The following is a 16,180-nucleotide window of genomic DNA, read 5'->3' as shown; positions in this document are numbered from 1 at the left end:
GATCGGAAATTTCCAAGCATCCCTGGATCCAGGTTATTCAGAAATACGCACCCAACAACAGCGCTTTTATTTGGATCCCTGGACACTGTGGTATCCGTGGGAATATAGCGGCTGACCACCTGGAGGCTTCCGGAAGAGAAGTTCCTATATATGTACATCCGGGAGGTCCCAGTCAAGGATTCGAAACACTGAGTTTCAAAGGTGATCTGGGACTCCTGGTCAGCCGATTGGCTTCGCTCGAGGGATACTTTCATCCGAAAGATCAAGCACGACACACATAGGTGGGAGGACCCACGAGACCACCGTACCCAGATCGTGATATCTCGCCTAAGAACGGGGCACACCAACATTTCCCATAATTTTACTGGGAACGGCCCTTTCCACGGGATGTGCGACATCTGCCATGTCCCGCCCACGGTACAGCACATCATGTGCCACTGCCCATAATATGAGGGGCCCCGTAAATTTTATGACATACCGGGAACTATCAGAGATGCCCTTAGTGAGGACTCCACAAGAACCGCGGCATTACTCGGTTTGCTCCGAGAAGCAGGACTACTGGAAAACATCTAACACTTGTATATTGAACCCGATCATATTTTGCACAACCCTACAAAGACCAACCTTAGCTTCTCACCTGAAAACGAACATGGACGACCGACAATACTTGACCCACATTCTAATTCTCTTATGGATAACGTCAACGGATGATTTATACGACAACAACAACCGGACGACAGTCATGTCGGCAACTACGACAGAAACAACTCTGATAAAACTATAACTATGATTTTAGGGAGAGCTCTCTTCTGGGGCTTCCATCTTCTAAACTCTGTTATTAGGGGGCTCCCTTGTGGGGCCTCCGCCCTAAACTCTGTAACTAGGGGAACTCTCTTCTGGAGTTCCATCCCATTACAAAATTTGTAATTAAGGGGGCTCCCTTCCGAAGCCTCCAACTACGTACGAGACGAACCAGCCCAAGGCTGAAAGTCTCGTTAATAAAGAAAACTAAACTAAACTAAACCTCTGGTTACTTGAACAACTTTTTCAACAACAGAAACTTTCCAGGTGGACTGAAATCTCGAGATATAACGCATACCTATTTCAGAAGTTCATATGCACACTAGCACCTCATGGTGAGTAAATTTTAAACTGACCTGTCATCCATGTAGAAGGCCTGTGGACAACTTTGTCGAAAACAGCAACTAGTAAGCTTCATGGTCGTTCAGGCGTATTGTGAGCAAGTCCCTGGCAAGGTGACAGACAACCTTAGTTTCACGTACTCACTTGCAAATCAAGAGCAATTTTTCATTACGTCGAAAGTAGCAAAGGCAAACAAAGTCGAGCTATCAGTGTCAATCGATGCTGGTGCTATTACACTATATACTGTCCGACTATAGGATCACATCTTATTTTTAAATTTGTTTACCAGTCAAATTGCTTTTCGACGTAATCACCTTCCGATCAAAATATTTCCGATGTTACTTAAGTCACTCGATTTCTATGGAGATGCCGTTTGTCTTAAGTAACGGCGCAGAGAAGCCTGTTTGTTGCTAAGATGATTTCGGTGGTCCTTAAATGATGAATGGGCTGTACGTAAGGGCTGCACTTTGACATAAGTAACATAAGGGGGCCACCAAACGACGTATAATAACTTTTGACCCAAAAACCAATATTTTTTATCATGAAGGTAGTGATTTGCTTTGCATGATTAAAACCCTGCATAATATGTTAAACAGTGCTCCAGGGATGGATCGCTCTTTTGGGACTTTTTCGTTGCTTTTTAATATAGAATGCTTACGTTAAATCCAATGGAATGTTCAGTTAACCCATCTTAAAATAAATAGTTTAGTGCTATTAATCTTCCTATCAAAATTCAAAATATGCGCACCGTAAAGCCACACTCTGTTTTCTTTTACTGAAGGTACACTTGAGAGCGGTCTCGAGTGCAGCTTCAGTCTACTGATCATTCTAACTTGAAATTGGTTCCAAACATAAACAAACCCTGTAGGTTTCTTATGGCTTGTTAACGTTTGGTTATGCGAGGCAGGCGACGATTGTTCGTATTTGACAGCCACATCCACATCCCCCTACCAACCGGTGGTAACTTCTTTCTTCTTCTTATTCGCATTTCAAGCTTATTGCTTAGTGCGTATTAGCAACAATCAATACGAAACTAACGATTTTAAATTGGCTCACTACTTGACTAGCCTATTGGTCCAAGCAAACGATTAACGTACCCCATTCTAGTCGAAATTCTACTAGTACACAATGTTTTTTTTTTATTCGCTATGGAAGTTTGACAGATAAAATGAGGGGTTCGTGGATTTTCCTATGTTTCGAGGGGTGCATCGATTAGCTTGGGCCCGAAGAGAGTACCAGAGCTGAGCCAAAAAGTTGAGCACGTTATTTCGGGACCTTCTAGTCTTAGAGTTACCTCTATGGTATTAGCTTATTGCGTGCTCTCAACTTAGTGTTCTAAATGCACTTCGACAATTATTAATTGAGAGCTTTCGATGCCAATACCAATGCATGAATATGTATATTGTGTGGCAAGCACAATGATACTCTATGCCCAGGGAAGTCGAAAACATTTCCAACCCGAAAGATTCCCTCGACCGGACCGGGAATCGAACCCGCCGCCTCCGGCTTGGTAATACCGTGCCTTTACTGATTAGGCTATGAGGCCCCCTACCGGTGGTAACTAACGATTTTAAATTGGCTCACTACTTGACTAGCCTATTAGCATAGAGGTAACTCTAAGACTACTGGGTCCCGAAGAAAATCATTATTATTTTTGGCTCACTCAGTACCAGAACAACGGTCCCAAGCAGTCCCAAGCTATTTCACTCACCCCTACATGTTCTGCATGAATCCACACACCCCTGATGTTATCTGTCAAACTTTCATAGCGAATCAAAACAAACATAGTGTAGTAATAGAATTTCAACTAGAATAGGGTACGTTAATCGTTTGCTTGGGACCAATAGGCTACTAAAGTGGTGAGCCAATTTAAAATCGTTAGTTTCGTATTGATTGTTGCTATTAGTCCCAAGCAAATCGATTAACGTACCCCATTCTAGTCGGAATTTTAGTACTACACTACGTTGGTTTAGATTTGCTATGACAGTTTGACAGATAAAATGAGGGGCTCGTGGATTTTCCTATGTTTCGAGGGGTGCATCGATTAGCGTGGGACCGAAGATAGCACCAGAGCTGAGCCAAAAAGTTGAGCACGTTTCGTCGAGACCTTCTGGTCTTAGAGTTACCTCTATGCCCCTACTCTGATTCCCTTCCACAGATTTCAGAATAGAGTTATTAACCTAACCATGCCCGCCTTTAGAAAATGAGCTCCAATCATGTTAGGCAGTCCAAATGTACGAAGTAACAATCACGTACCCATCGTTTCAAACTGTACATTTGACAATTGTTTACCTATGATTATCTTAAATAAATGAAAGTAAATTTGTAATTTTTTAATCACACACAATGTTAGAAGAGCAATAGTTTGTATCGATTAACTCGATTTGTTTACATTTGTTACTTAGGACCTTTTGAAAAGTTACGCGAGAAATATCCAACTAAACTTCCTTCCTCTCCAAACCATCTAAGATACTGTAATCTCAATGTGCTCTCTGAAATCAAAGATGCCTACATTATTCGTAATATGGGCTCGTACCATTTTCTAATTCGCTTAATGCTTATGCTAGCATTCCTAGTATATAATTTTGCTGGCCAACCCCTATTAAAATTCCCAGTCGATGTATATATCCATTTTACTACCCCCAAAAACTTTTCCACTTTGGATAATCCAATTTCAGAAACTTTGGCCTTCAAACCCCTACTAATTGGATGTGTGAAGATAAGTGGAAATTCGCCACCACCGACAGAGAACAAAGAAACGGTACCATCAAAATGCTCTTCAACTAAATGAGCACAATGGAGTACCCGAATTCGCCGAAAGCATTCCCTCTGCCGACAGAGCCAGTCACTCTCATTCTATTGCTCTGTTTTTCTCATATCTCGTATCGCAAAGCAATTTACCTACCGCAGTCCTCGATCCTCGTCGATGACGCACCAAATCTAGATAAATTGAACTGATTTGGACTTGATTCGAGAGCCAAACCGAGCGTACTCACTGCCATGATGAACGAAAAACTTGTTTTTAACGAAATCGAGTTAACTTCACTCCACTGCCAGCTAAAAATAAAACCGAAAATCATCTAGTAATCCATGGGAAGCGAAAACTATACAACTGACAGCTCCCGCGTGTGTGTGTGTGTGTGTGTGTGTAGACTCCTGCAAAGGTATGCAACCGGTGATGCGATGCATGAATACGATATGGGTGGCGAATCAAGCGAAGGTGAATTCTGATGCGATGTTCAAACGTTGAAGGTGTTGTGTTGTGTTTTGACGCTTTGTTTGTGTGGTTGTTCTTGTTTTACAAAATTACAAAATTCGCATCAAGCATCTCAAATGTGAGCAAGCAGCGGCCGATAAAACCGAGGAACCGAAAGCGAAAGCGAAACCAATGAGCGCAAACCACGCTTTAGAAGAGCGGAAACTCCGGAAGCAAAACTGAAAAAGACAGACAAAGGCAAACGAACTCAAACTCCGGGGTAAATTTGTTTACTTACAAAAAGTTCATCCAGCATTTTTTTATAGTTTTGAGATTTTAGAAGGAAGGAAGTTTGTGACAACAGTGATGGGTATTGTTGTTGTTGAGGTTTTTTTTTTGTTTTTGGTTTGTTTACAAACATCCGTGGTGGCACGCAGCAGTTGACGCACGGTGGTAATTTCCGTTTGTTTTTTTGGTTTTGGTAAAGATGCCAATTCGGTCAAATTGGTTGGGAACCGGAATTTTGACACATTTTTGCAGCGTGTTGGTAGAATATGTTGGCCGGATTCGGTAGTTCAGCAACAGACATGGGCGCCATATAGTCGGATTTTGGTTTTCATGGCAGAATTTTGCCGAGGTTATGTCATGGTGGATTGTTAGCGGCCCACCATGAGATAACGGAAAGCAGGCAATGGCGCAAAGTGATTTTGTGTGATTGTAACAGGAAGGAGGATTTTTCCGGGAAAAAGGAAGGAAAGTCCAATGTTTTGTGCGGCAAGTTTCGTTATGATGGTTTGTAAGGGCGTGTTTATGTTGACGTTTGTTGTAGTGTAATGCGGCAGTAGTAGTTGTGGTAGTAGTATTAGAGTAGACGCACAGGCAGTAGTAGATGATTAGTAGCAGTATACACGTGGAGAAGAGAAGAAAAAGAGAAAGAAAAGAAAATAAAGTTATAAATTTGAAACGGAAAATACGAAACTAAGGGAGGGTTAATGGAAAAGGAAAGACAAAACTGCCATGAAACGTGTACCGAAATCAGCACAACTGCGGTTTTGTCGTTCTTTTTCAGGTTATAATAATCCGATCATTCGTGAAATCACTTGACACGATGCTTCATAAACGATCGGAGGGATACCATCAAAAAGGGTGCTAAAATTCTAAGCCTACTCTAATCACGCTACAGCAAATTTTGTCGTAGCAAAACGTACTACATAACAACTACACGTCAATCCTATCATGATTTCCGATATCCTAGCATGTCTTTCCTATCTGCCCGGTGTTTACAGATAACGATTCAATCCGAGCTGCCAATGGAAAGCGATGGTTTGCTTACATTTCACCTTTCTGCTTCGCTTTCCTTCGGCGTGAGCCATGTTTACAGCAATGAATTTGTTTTGCTACCTTTCATAAATATCAAAGACATTTTTCTCCTTCTGTTCCTTGAAAAAGTAAACACATTCCGGACACATTGCGGTAGGGTGACTTGACATTTTACCTCCACCCCTCGCCGTAAAGGAGGAGGTGTGTCACGCGTACGGTATAACTTGCAGGCGACGAGCGAAAACAAAAAGCCGCAAATAAAACGCGTGACTTTTTTTTTTGGCTGTGATTGTTGACTCGAACATTTCCCGAACTGCTGTGAAAGCGAATAAATAAACATTGATACCGCTTTTTTCGACAAATCGGCGGTGAACCAGTACGGGATGAAATCTATTTTAAATCCTCTCTTTACAAAAGAATAAAACACATCGGCATTGGATTTTCACCCGCACCCAGATAAACTCGAATCGAGGAGGTGTTTACTTGCAATTGTTAAATTTTACTGTACGATTATTGCCTTCCTGGATCATTATTTTATGTGTGCGTCGTTTCCTGCGCTATGTTTATCCACTTTCTGATACTTTTTGATCAGAAGGGGCGAGGGGAGGGGAGCAATAATAATTGTGGTTTACATGTACTGCCCCATGATTATTATTGCTGCATTTAGCAATCGAGTGTCTGGCTGTGTTTATTTTTTCATTGAACTACGTACTTGGCTGCTCTGCGCTCGTCGGTTTGTTTATTTTGCTCCTATCGCTTGTAGTACCCATTGAATACGATATGTCTCCGATATTGATCATTTCGATGGATTGTTATCTTAGTTGCTATTTCGAGCATCGAGAATTATCTGAATTGGTTTGCCCAGTTGAGCTTGTTTGCACTAATATTAAGTGGGAATCGATCAGTTTTCAAGTTGCAATTGTCATCATATAGAAGAAGATCCCGCGTTTGAACTCATATAGTTGCTGGTCACCAAAACGTTTGAATTTGTATCGGATTTGATTCAAATCGAGTGATCGCTTGGTTTCGTAGATTTTATAAAAGACTCAAAGTCAAGTCAAGGTAACCGGTTTATTTGATATCCTGATGTGGTCGGATCTACTTATCAGATCATGGCATGAGGCCAGAACACTTCTGTTAGTTGGGAGGAAATGCTATACTCATATCAACATGGAGCTTTACTGTGATAATTTATTAGCTATGGAAAGTCCTGAAGATCGATAGATTCGTTAGAGTAGGCAGTGTGAAATTTGAAAAGAAGGTGAAATTGCGCGCAGGGCCATTTTTGCGACAATACTAATCAAATGCGTACTCCTTTGCCTAGCTCACAGGATGGATAAAGGGGTGAGGGGATTTGAGCTATTTCCACAAATGCTCTTACCCATCAAGTGAACTAGACAAACGAGTGCGCATTGGACTAGTATTGTCGCATTAATGACCCTTCGGTCAATATGAGCTTCTGTTCAATTTTTACCCTGCCTAATCATAGAGGTAACTCTATGACCAGAAGGTCACGAAGAAACGTGCTCAACTTTTTGGCTCAGCTCTGGTACTCTGTTCGGTTCCAAGCTAATCGATGCACCCCTCGAAAAATAGGAAAATTCACGAACCCCTCATTTTATCTGTCAAACTTTCATAGGGAATCAAAACATAGTGTAGTACTAGAATTTTGGCTAGAATGGGGTACGTTAATCAATGTACTTGGGACCAATAGGCGTTAGTTCCAAATTTTAAATTGTTAGTTTCCAACCGGTGGCCGTACTCTATCGGAACTATCAATATATCCTCTTCAGAACTTCTACTTTTTCGCATATCAATTTTATTTTTTATCGCATCTTATTGCGTGCTCTCAACTTAGTGTCCTAGATGAACTTCTACATTAATTGATTGAGAGCTTGTATAATTAGCCTAAGTATAATTGTGTGACAAGTACAATCATACTCTTTGCCCAGGGAAGTCGAGAAATTTAGATTTTATTCGAATTTCAAAGCGTTTTTCTTGAAATTCATTGAAGCTTCCTTCCATAATTCTATTTATCAATCACTTTAAATCTCTTTCTATTTATAATATATATATTCACAATTAAAAATCCCTTGAAATTCACCTCAGAATTGTATCAAAATTTTATTTAGAATTCTCTTGGAGTTCTCCTTTAAATTCTTCTGAGATTTTTCTTAAACATTTTCCTAAAATGATTTGAAAATTCTCTTCATTGGGTTATCTTTGAAATTCCCTTAAAATTGTTCTCAGGATTCTTTTGGAATTGTACCATCAAAATTCGATTCCGATGACATTTTCCACGGATTTAGGAATTCTCTTCACAATCGTCTTGAAAATTGCTTCAAAGCTTCAGATAAGTTTTCAAATAGCCGTATCTACATTTGTAAACAAAGATTCAAACGTCAATTTGCCGAAACTCTTGACTAATCAACGCAAACTAACACCACCATAATGTTGGGGAAACTTTACCCTACCTGATGAGGGTGTTAGATTGCGTGGGCGAATTAAGAGTTTAGAAAAATTGACGTTCGATAATTTTTTTTAACAAAAGCTGATACGGCCATTTGTACATTCAATAGTTTTTCAACGTAGCTGTATGCTGAAAGTCCAATAATCTTGATTTTTTTTAAATGTAAATACAGTCAAGATTCCTATAGTGCGGATTCGTTCTTGCCGGATTCCTATAGTACTGATGCCAGTGGATTCCTATAGTACGGTCGATCCGGCATTGACAAGTACACGTACCATAAGGGATTTGAGCTAATTGGGACTGAAGAGATAACTTCCTGATGTCTTTCCAGAAGTTGTTTAGTAGATATTTGGCCACCTTTACGTCAGTTTTCGGTAGGACACATGTCTGGTCCTGTGGAAGATCCGGAACATCCTTAAAAGTGGTCAAGTCATGAAACTTAACATAGAGCTCCGCGGTTTTTTTTTTCGAAACCACTCATTGACGTCTTATCACAATAAATTCGGATGAATGACAAGCAAATGGACGCTGGAGACCATGTAAAAGTGGTCAATTCATGAAACTTATCCTAGCTATGCGGGTTTTTTTTTAGAAACCACTCATAGACATCTTATCAGAATGAATTTGGAGTTGTGTTCGGAGTATGGACTTTGGAGACTACGGGATGGTCCACTCAAAGATCCGGAACATCTATAAAAGTGGTCAATTCTTGAAACTGATCCTAGAGCTCCACGGTTTTTTAAGAAAGCACTCATAGACGTCTTATTACAATAAAATCGGAGTTTTGACCAGAAAATTTAAACTGGGGACCACGGATTGATCCACTAACAGATCCGGAACATCCGTAAAAGTGGTCAATTCAAGAGTAACCGCCGTTTTTTTCGATACCACTCATAGACGTCTTATCACAATAAATTCGAAGTTTTGACCAGAAAAACTGATACTGGGGACCACGGGATGGTCCACTCAAAGATCCAGAACGTCCGTAAAAGCGGTCAATTCATGAAACTGATCCTAGAGCACCGCAGTTTTTTAGAAACCACTCATAGACATCTTATCACAATGAATTTGGAGTTGTGTTCGGAATATGGACTCTGGGGACTACGGAATGGTCGTCCTATTGAGTTATTATTCATATGAGTGGAGAGTTTCAGAGTGAGTCTAAAGAGAACTTCAAAGTAGTTCTAATGAGAATAAAAGCGTAATACTGAAGAAAATTTCTGAGTAGTTCTGAGGAGATCTTCATAGTTTTTCTGTGGAGAGTTTCGGAGAAAATCTGAGGAGATCTTCAGAGTAGTTCTGAGGAGAACTTCATAGTAGTTCTGTGGAGAGTTTGAGATTAGTTCTGAGGAAAAGTTCAAAGTAATTCTGTGAAGAGTTTCAGAGTAGTTCTAAGGAGAAGTTCAAAGTAGCTCTGTGGAGAACTTCAATGTAGTTCTGAGGAAAATTCAGAATAGTAGTTCTGAAGAGCACGTCGAAGTAGTTCTGACGAGAGTTTTATCGTAATTTTGAGGAAAATTTCAGAGTAGTTCTGAAAAGATCTGTGGAGAGTTTCAAAGTAAATCTGTGGAGAACTTCAGAGTAGTTCTGAGGAGAACTTCAGAGTAGTTCTGAGGAGAACTTCAGAGTAGTTCTGAGGAGAACTTCAGAATATTCCTGTGGAGGATTTCAGAATAAGCCTGACGAGAACTTCAAAGTAGTTCTGAGGAGAATTTGAGCGTAATTCTGAGCAAAATTTCAAAGTAGTTCTGAAGAGATTTTCAGAGTTTTTCTGTAGAGAGTTTCAGAGTAGTTCTGAGGAAAAGTTCAAAGTAATTTTGAGGAGAACTTCATAGTAGTTCTGAGGAGAGTTTCGGAATATTCCTGTGGAGAGTTTCAGAGTGAGCCTGAGGAAAACTTCAAAGTAATTTTGATGATAATTTCAGCGTGATTCTGAGGAAAATTTCAGAGTAGTTCTGATGAGATCTTCAGAGTTTTTCTGTGGAGAGTTTCAAAGTAAATCTGAGGAGAACTTCAGAGTAGTTCTGAGAAGAACTTTAGAGTAGTTCTGTGGAGAGTTTTAGAGTTTTTCTGTGGAGAGTTTCAAAGTAAATCTGAGGAGAGCTTCAGAGTAGTTCTGAGAAGAACTTTAGAGTAGTTCTGTGGAGAGTTTCAGAGAAGTTTTGAAGCAAAATTCAAAGTAATTCTGAGGAGAACTTCAGTGTAGTTCTGAGGAGAACTTCAGAATATTCCTGTGGAGAGTTTCAGAGTAAACCTGAAGAGAACTTCAAAGTAGTTCTGAGAAGAGTTTCAGCGGTATTCTGAGGAAAAGTTCAAAGTAGTTCTGAAGAGATATTCAGAGTTTTTCTGTGAAGAGTTTCAAAGTAAATCTGAGGCCAACTTCAGAGTAGTTCTAAGGAGAAATTCAGAGTAGTTCTGTGGAGAGTTTCAGAGTAGTTCTGAGGAAAGTTCAAAGTAATTCTGAGAAGATCTTTAGAGTAGCTCTGAGGAGAACTTCAGAATATTCCTGTGGAGAGTTCAGAGTAAGCTTGCGAACAACTTCAAGGTAGTTCTGAGGAGAATTTTGTCGTTATTCTGATGAGATCTTCAGAGTTTTTCTGTGAAGAGTTTCAGAGTAAATTTGAGGAGAACTTCAGAGTAGTTCTGAGGAGAACTTCAGAGTAGTTCTGTGGAGAGTTTCAGAGTAGTTCTAAGGAAAAGTTTCAAGTAATTCTGAGGAGAACTTCAGAGTAGTTCTGAGGAGAATTTCAAAGTAGCTCTGTGGAGAACTTCAAAGTAGTTCTGAGGAGAACTTCTGAATATTCCTGTGAAGAGTTTCAGAGTAAACTTGAGGAGAACTTCAAAGTAGTTCTGAGGAGAATTTCAGCGTAATTCTGAGGAAAATTTCAGAGTACACAGCAAAAAAAGTTTTTGAATATTACATCGAAACTGCTGCAACCAGGTCAATCCATCAATCACATTGTACGATGTGCATCGATTTTGCGAACAAAATTACATCCATTGATGTTATATTGTATCTGCGTTTTGCTATTACATCATTATTTCATACATCAGTTTGAATTACGTTGATCGATATTACATTTTTTTTTTGCTGTGTAGTTCTGACGAGAACTTCAGAGTTTTTCTGTGGGGGTTTCAGGGTATGTCTGAGGAGAACTTCAGAGTAGTTCTGAGGAGAACTTCATAGTAGTTCTGTGGAGAGTTTCAGAGTAGTTCTGAGGAAAAGTTCAAAGTAATCCTGAGGAGGACTTCAGAGTGGTTCTGAGGAGAAGTTCAAAGTAGCTCTGAGGAGAACTTCAGAGTAGTTCTGAGGAGAACTTCAGAGTAGTTCTGAGGAGAACTCCAGAGTAGTTCTGAGGAGAACTTCAGAGTAGTTCTGAGGGGACATTCAGAGTAGTTCTGAAGATAATTTCCGAGAACTCTTCAGGAAAATTTCGGGAAATTTATGAAACTCTCCGAGAGCACCTGGAACACGTCTGGCCAGTGTGGTTCTAAGTACTTAATATGGCCACCAATGTTCTTATTTTTGAATTCTCATGTAGTTTGATGCGTCACATGAGGGTGTTGCTTCAAAAATATTCCGACCAGTTCCCCGGAGGTACCTGGAACATGATCGGATCTGGCTAACGTGGTTCTGAGTACTTAATATGGCCACCAACGATCCTATTTTTGATTTCTGATGTAGTTTTATGTGTCGCATGAGGATGTTGAGAAGAATGTGGTACTGGTAATTCGTGCTACACCCGAAAGGAGGTGAAAGTAGGCCGCATTCCTAGCAAAAAAAAATGTATGGCAAGGTAGGTCGAAAAATTATTAATTACCGAGTTATTTATCAATTTATTTGACATTGCCGCGCAACACTACCACTTTTTGCTCGAGCACTCACGAATATTACCAAAGCCCATCAGGAAGTAAGCATTGCTAGGCTACTATGATAAATCTTTGTTTACTAACCACTCTATTCAATTGGCGCCACAAGCTTACTTTAGGATGGACTTGATCAGGTTCTAATTAATTTATGTTACATTTAAATGTAATAGAAACAGAAATTCGAGAACGTAAGTGGAAGTGGGTCGGCCACACACGTTGGGTCGAATCTCTGGTTCATTTTTTGACAACAATAACGAGTTCAAGTGAGAGACTCAACTCAAAATCAAGTAAAAAGAACTCATATTTTGGGTAGTATTATTACTCCGTGCAGGGTCGTGCAACATTTTTGACTCCTTAATGAGCCACTTTGAATCAGTATAAAATTAATTGCTCAATAACTCGGTAAGGAATGATTTTTCGAGCTACCTTGCCAGACACTTTTTTGCTGCAAATGTGGTCTACTTTGACCTCCTTTCGGGTGTAACACGAATTACCAGTCACCCTGTATAATCCTTTCCCTTTGTCCTTCTATTTCTAGATAGAGCTGGAATTAGGGCGTAACAGCTTTTGTAAACAATGACTTCTATCGATGGTTTGTAAGAACTCAAGACACGGCCACGCAGACCAACATAACCATCGGATTGAGGAAGTCTTTCCCTATCCGATGAGGGGGTTTTGCGTGGGCGAGCCTTGAGTTTCTAGAAATCATCGATTGAAGTCATTGTTTACAAAAGCTGTTAGGCCCTAATTCCAGCTCTATCTAGATTTTTGCTTTCCTTTTCCTTTCGCTCTTTTCTTTTCAGAAAGCGAGTAATTGGTATAGAGCCATAAGCCATAAAAGGCTAGGACAATAGTTAGTGCTCATATCTCAACCATCAAAGGAAAATGGAGCATCACTGTACCTTTCTAGCTACGGAACGTACGGTACGAGATGCCCACGTTTCATCCATTTATTGAATTCTGAAGTATCGTGTTTAACTCTTCGATTTAAACAGGCCCGATGTTTTTTTTTAAATCATTTTTCCCCTTAAATGCTGTACAGTACGCCTGGCCGTTTTGATATGTGTGACGCATCTTCGATGTGAAACATATATCAAATAGACAAGAACAATGATGGAGGGATATCAATCATTTTCCAGGATGCTTTCAAGAACTGGCTGTGTTGGTGTTAGATTAGATTAGATTACCATGGCTCACTCAATATTAAAGTGAATAAATATGTTTTAATAAATGCTAAGTATCACTTAACAAAGGCAACCAGAAGTGAGTGGTTAGCAAATTCTTCAACAAATTGACATTCAACCGACAATCTCTGTCAACAACTGTTATACAAAGTATTCCATTATCGAGATTTTCCCCTTTTTCATTCAGGAAAAAAACCCAAACTGAATCCCATTCAACAGATTTCAATTTCGCGATACAAAAAGCCATGCAAACAACAACGGCAAATACCGGCAGCAAATGACAGCCGATAGAGCTTTCCCGATCGCATCTTCCTTCGGGGTTTCTACTTATAATCGACGGAACCCCACAGATGCCACCGCGGGCGCCGAAAGGATTAAGGTCCCATTCCTTTGTGAACAACAAATTGTGAGGTGGAACTGCCGACGCCCAAATCGTTAGACTTGATTGTATGCAGGAAATCCAGCGGAATGGGCGTCACACAGCTCGCGTATTGTTTGTTTATTAAAAAAAAAGAACAGTCAATGTGTGTTGCTTTTGATTGGTGATTCGTGACGGAAAATGACTTACTTTTTGCTGCGCGAAATATTGCCAAGAAGACAGATGGTTGGAGTCGTTTGACTGGGGCACAGGTGGTGGAAGGAGTTTTTGGGATCATGGCAACCGTACACGATTGGAAATGGAAGAACATGACTCAATTGAATTTGTGATAAACTGTAACTGGTTAGAATATAGATGCTACACAATATGGGCGATGGGATTCGTTTACATGTTATGAAACTTTGGTCGAACGAAATAGAGTAGATCAATGCTTTCATATCCTGGCACTGGCAACGAACTCGCATCTTTTGTCTTTCATAGGGTATGAAATTAAATCGGGATAGTAAATTAAATTTGAAAACAACAAGATTTTCTAACAGTTTTGACGCAATGGTATGCGTGATCTGCAAGATTCTCCCATTACATTTTTCGTAAGAAATATTGACAATATATGATTATAGGAGCACTGCTGTCGTTCCAGTTAATGTTTCAAATTCACAAAAGAAAAAACCTTCCGTCCAACCAATCAATTCCATACAATTATTCTCATGCCTCCCATCTGCACGAATCTCATAAATTGCTTCTTGGAAGTTGTTTATTATGCGTTGGAAACTCATTCGAATGCTTCCCTCATTCTAAGATATGTGCATAATTTTATCCGCCTAGATGCTTCCGTTGAATTTTGTTTTCTTCTTCATGAGCTTCAGAAGTTATACTTTACATACCGATCGATTCCCACTTTTTCCTTTTTTTTTTCTTGCTTCCTTAACGGAACACGTATGTCTAATATGACTGACAGCTGAAAATCGCACTGTTTGCGCTTCCTACGCAAAGTCTACTACTAGAGCGCGCTCGAGCGTTCTGAAAACCGTTGGCATTAAGCGCTTCCAATTGATGTTTTGCCTAACGTGCTAGAAAAGAAAACTTAACAAAATTAAATCCATAAACAACATACAATTATCATTTACTAAGAAAACAACTGAAGTTCTGTAAGATAAAATTAGAACATAAAAGCTAAACGAATATAATTATCATCCGAAACAAAATGTGACGTCTACACCTAAGGAACTTCAAACAATTATGTGTGTCTATGTGTGTTACTATTTCTGGTAAGTCAAAAGATCATTAAAAAGTAAACATTCTAAAAGTGGTACAATATTAAGGCACAGCTACCATTCGAGTAAATATAGATATAGAGGATGGACAGAGTTTTAGAGAGTACCGGGGGAATTCCGGGGTGGGAAGCGGACAATTACCTCCAATTTGCAGGGGCTCGCCGAGGTTGACGTAGAACAGCACATCCTTCTCGTAGCTGCCTTCCTCAATAATGCCTATCTGGATGGTTTTTCTATTGAAGAAAGAGAGAGAAAAGAACGAACGATTAAACATCTTCGGAGGTTGATTTTGAGGTTAGGTTGCGGTTGCTGCTGGCTAGCGTCACTGGCGTCACTTTGTCATCTGAATCATCTGCTATGACGATGACAAGGGAAAGGTGATGATCGATTGGAATTTGTGAATGTTCATAATGTTCGGTGCCATGTGATTACACTGGGATACAAAACAGAAAATCTCCATGAAAATTTAATGTCTGAATGTGCGTTTCAAAAACAGCCATGATTCATCACGGCTCGGTAAAGTTTTGTTTAACAAACTATTTCAGAATTTTTCGACTTCCAGTGTCGTCTTGTCGCACCAATAATGGAACCGATGCGGTGCGGCGTGTGGAACCTGTTGAAGATTCAGCGCTTGTATGTGTCACGCCTCCCACCAAACATTATCCAAGGATGCGTGTTGCTCAATTAAGGTTATGAGCTGGCGGCGAGGCCCATCCATAAACTTGAGCCAGACATGGTATATCTATTGTTGTTGTTGTTGCTACGGGGGTGACGTGAATGAGAGCGAACGGTAATGCCTTTGTGATAGTGGAAACTATAATAATGACAGTTGATGGTATACGAGCACATATTTCCTTGTGGGTGGTTCCGAAAGGGATCAGGTAGATTAACGAGGGCGATGGCAATAAATTTTCGTGGAATGATGCGGTGGTTTTTATGAATTTGGATGGACTTGTTTATTGCAAGGGTAGCATGATTAGGCAGTTGTTAACGGATAAGTTATTATGGCGATCATTCAGACGTGCTGATTCGAGAAACATTCAGTGTAAATTCTACTGAGAATTCCCCAAAATTTCAAGCCGAGGTTTTTTTTTTTGCTGGCGATGACTTACGTATTACACACTACAGAAAAATTGATGTAAATTTCGGTGCTCTGAGCCTGACACATGCGAGTGTCAATTTCGACATGCGAGCAAAATTCAGCTCAATCAAACGTTCTTTAAAACTTTTCAGTATCGGAGCACTTAACTTTACATGACATGTTTGTTTACGTTTCATCATTTATGTCAAAGATGGATTCCGTCACGTGTAAGATTAGGTATTTCTAAGTGTGTAGATTTTGAT

At 39.9% G+C, this 16,180-nt stretch overlaps 1 protein-coding gene across 3 annotated transcripts in view; it reads right to left on the bottom strand.

Annotated features, from left to right (window-relative positions):
- Calx (sodium/calcium exchanger 3) overlaps positions 1-16,180 on the bottom strand; it is a 771,840-nt gene that overhangs the window by 283,223 nt on the left and 472,437 nt on the right. For all 3 annotated transcript variants that reach the window (XM_065224018.1, XM_065224021.1, XM_065224020.1), the window contains exon 3: positions 14,978-15,069. In XM_065224018.1, coding sequence (XP_065080090.1) covers positions 14,978-15,069 — 92 coding nt within the window. The remainder of the gene's footprint in view (positions 1-14,977; positions 15,070-16,180) is intronic.

Source organism: Ochlerotatus camptorhynchus, unplaced genomic scaffold, assembly GCF_037179485.1.
Source record: "Ochlerotatus camptorhynchus isolate MF236.1 unplaced genomic scaffold, CSIRO-AGI_Acam_v1.1 ptg000203l, whole genome shotgun sequence".
In the NCBI taxonomy this organism is placed as follows: Eukaryota; Metazoa; Arthropoda; class Insecta; order Diptera; family Culicidae; genus Ochlerotatus; species Ochlerotatus camptorhynchus.
This window is presented reverse-complemented; position numbering and strand designations above follow the sequence as displayed.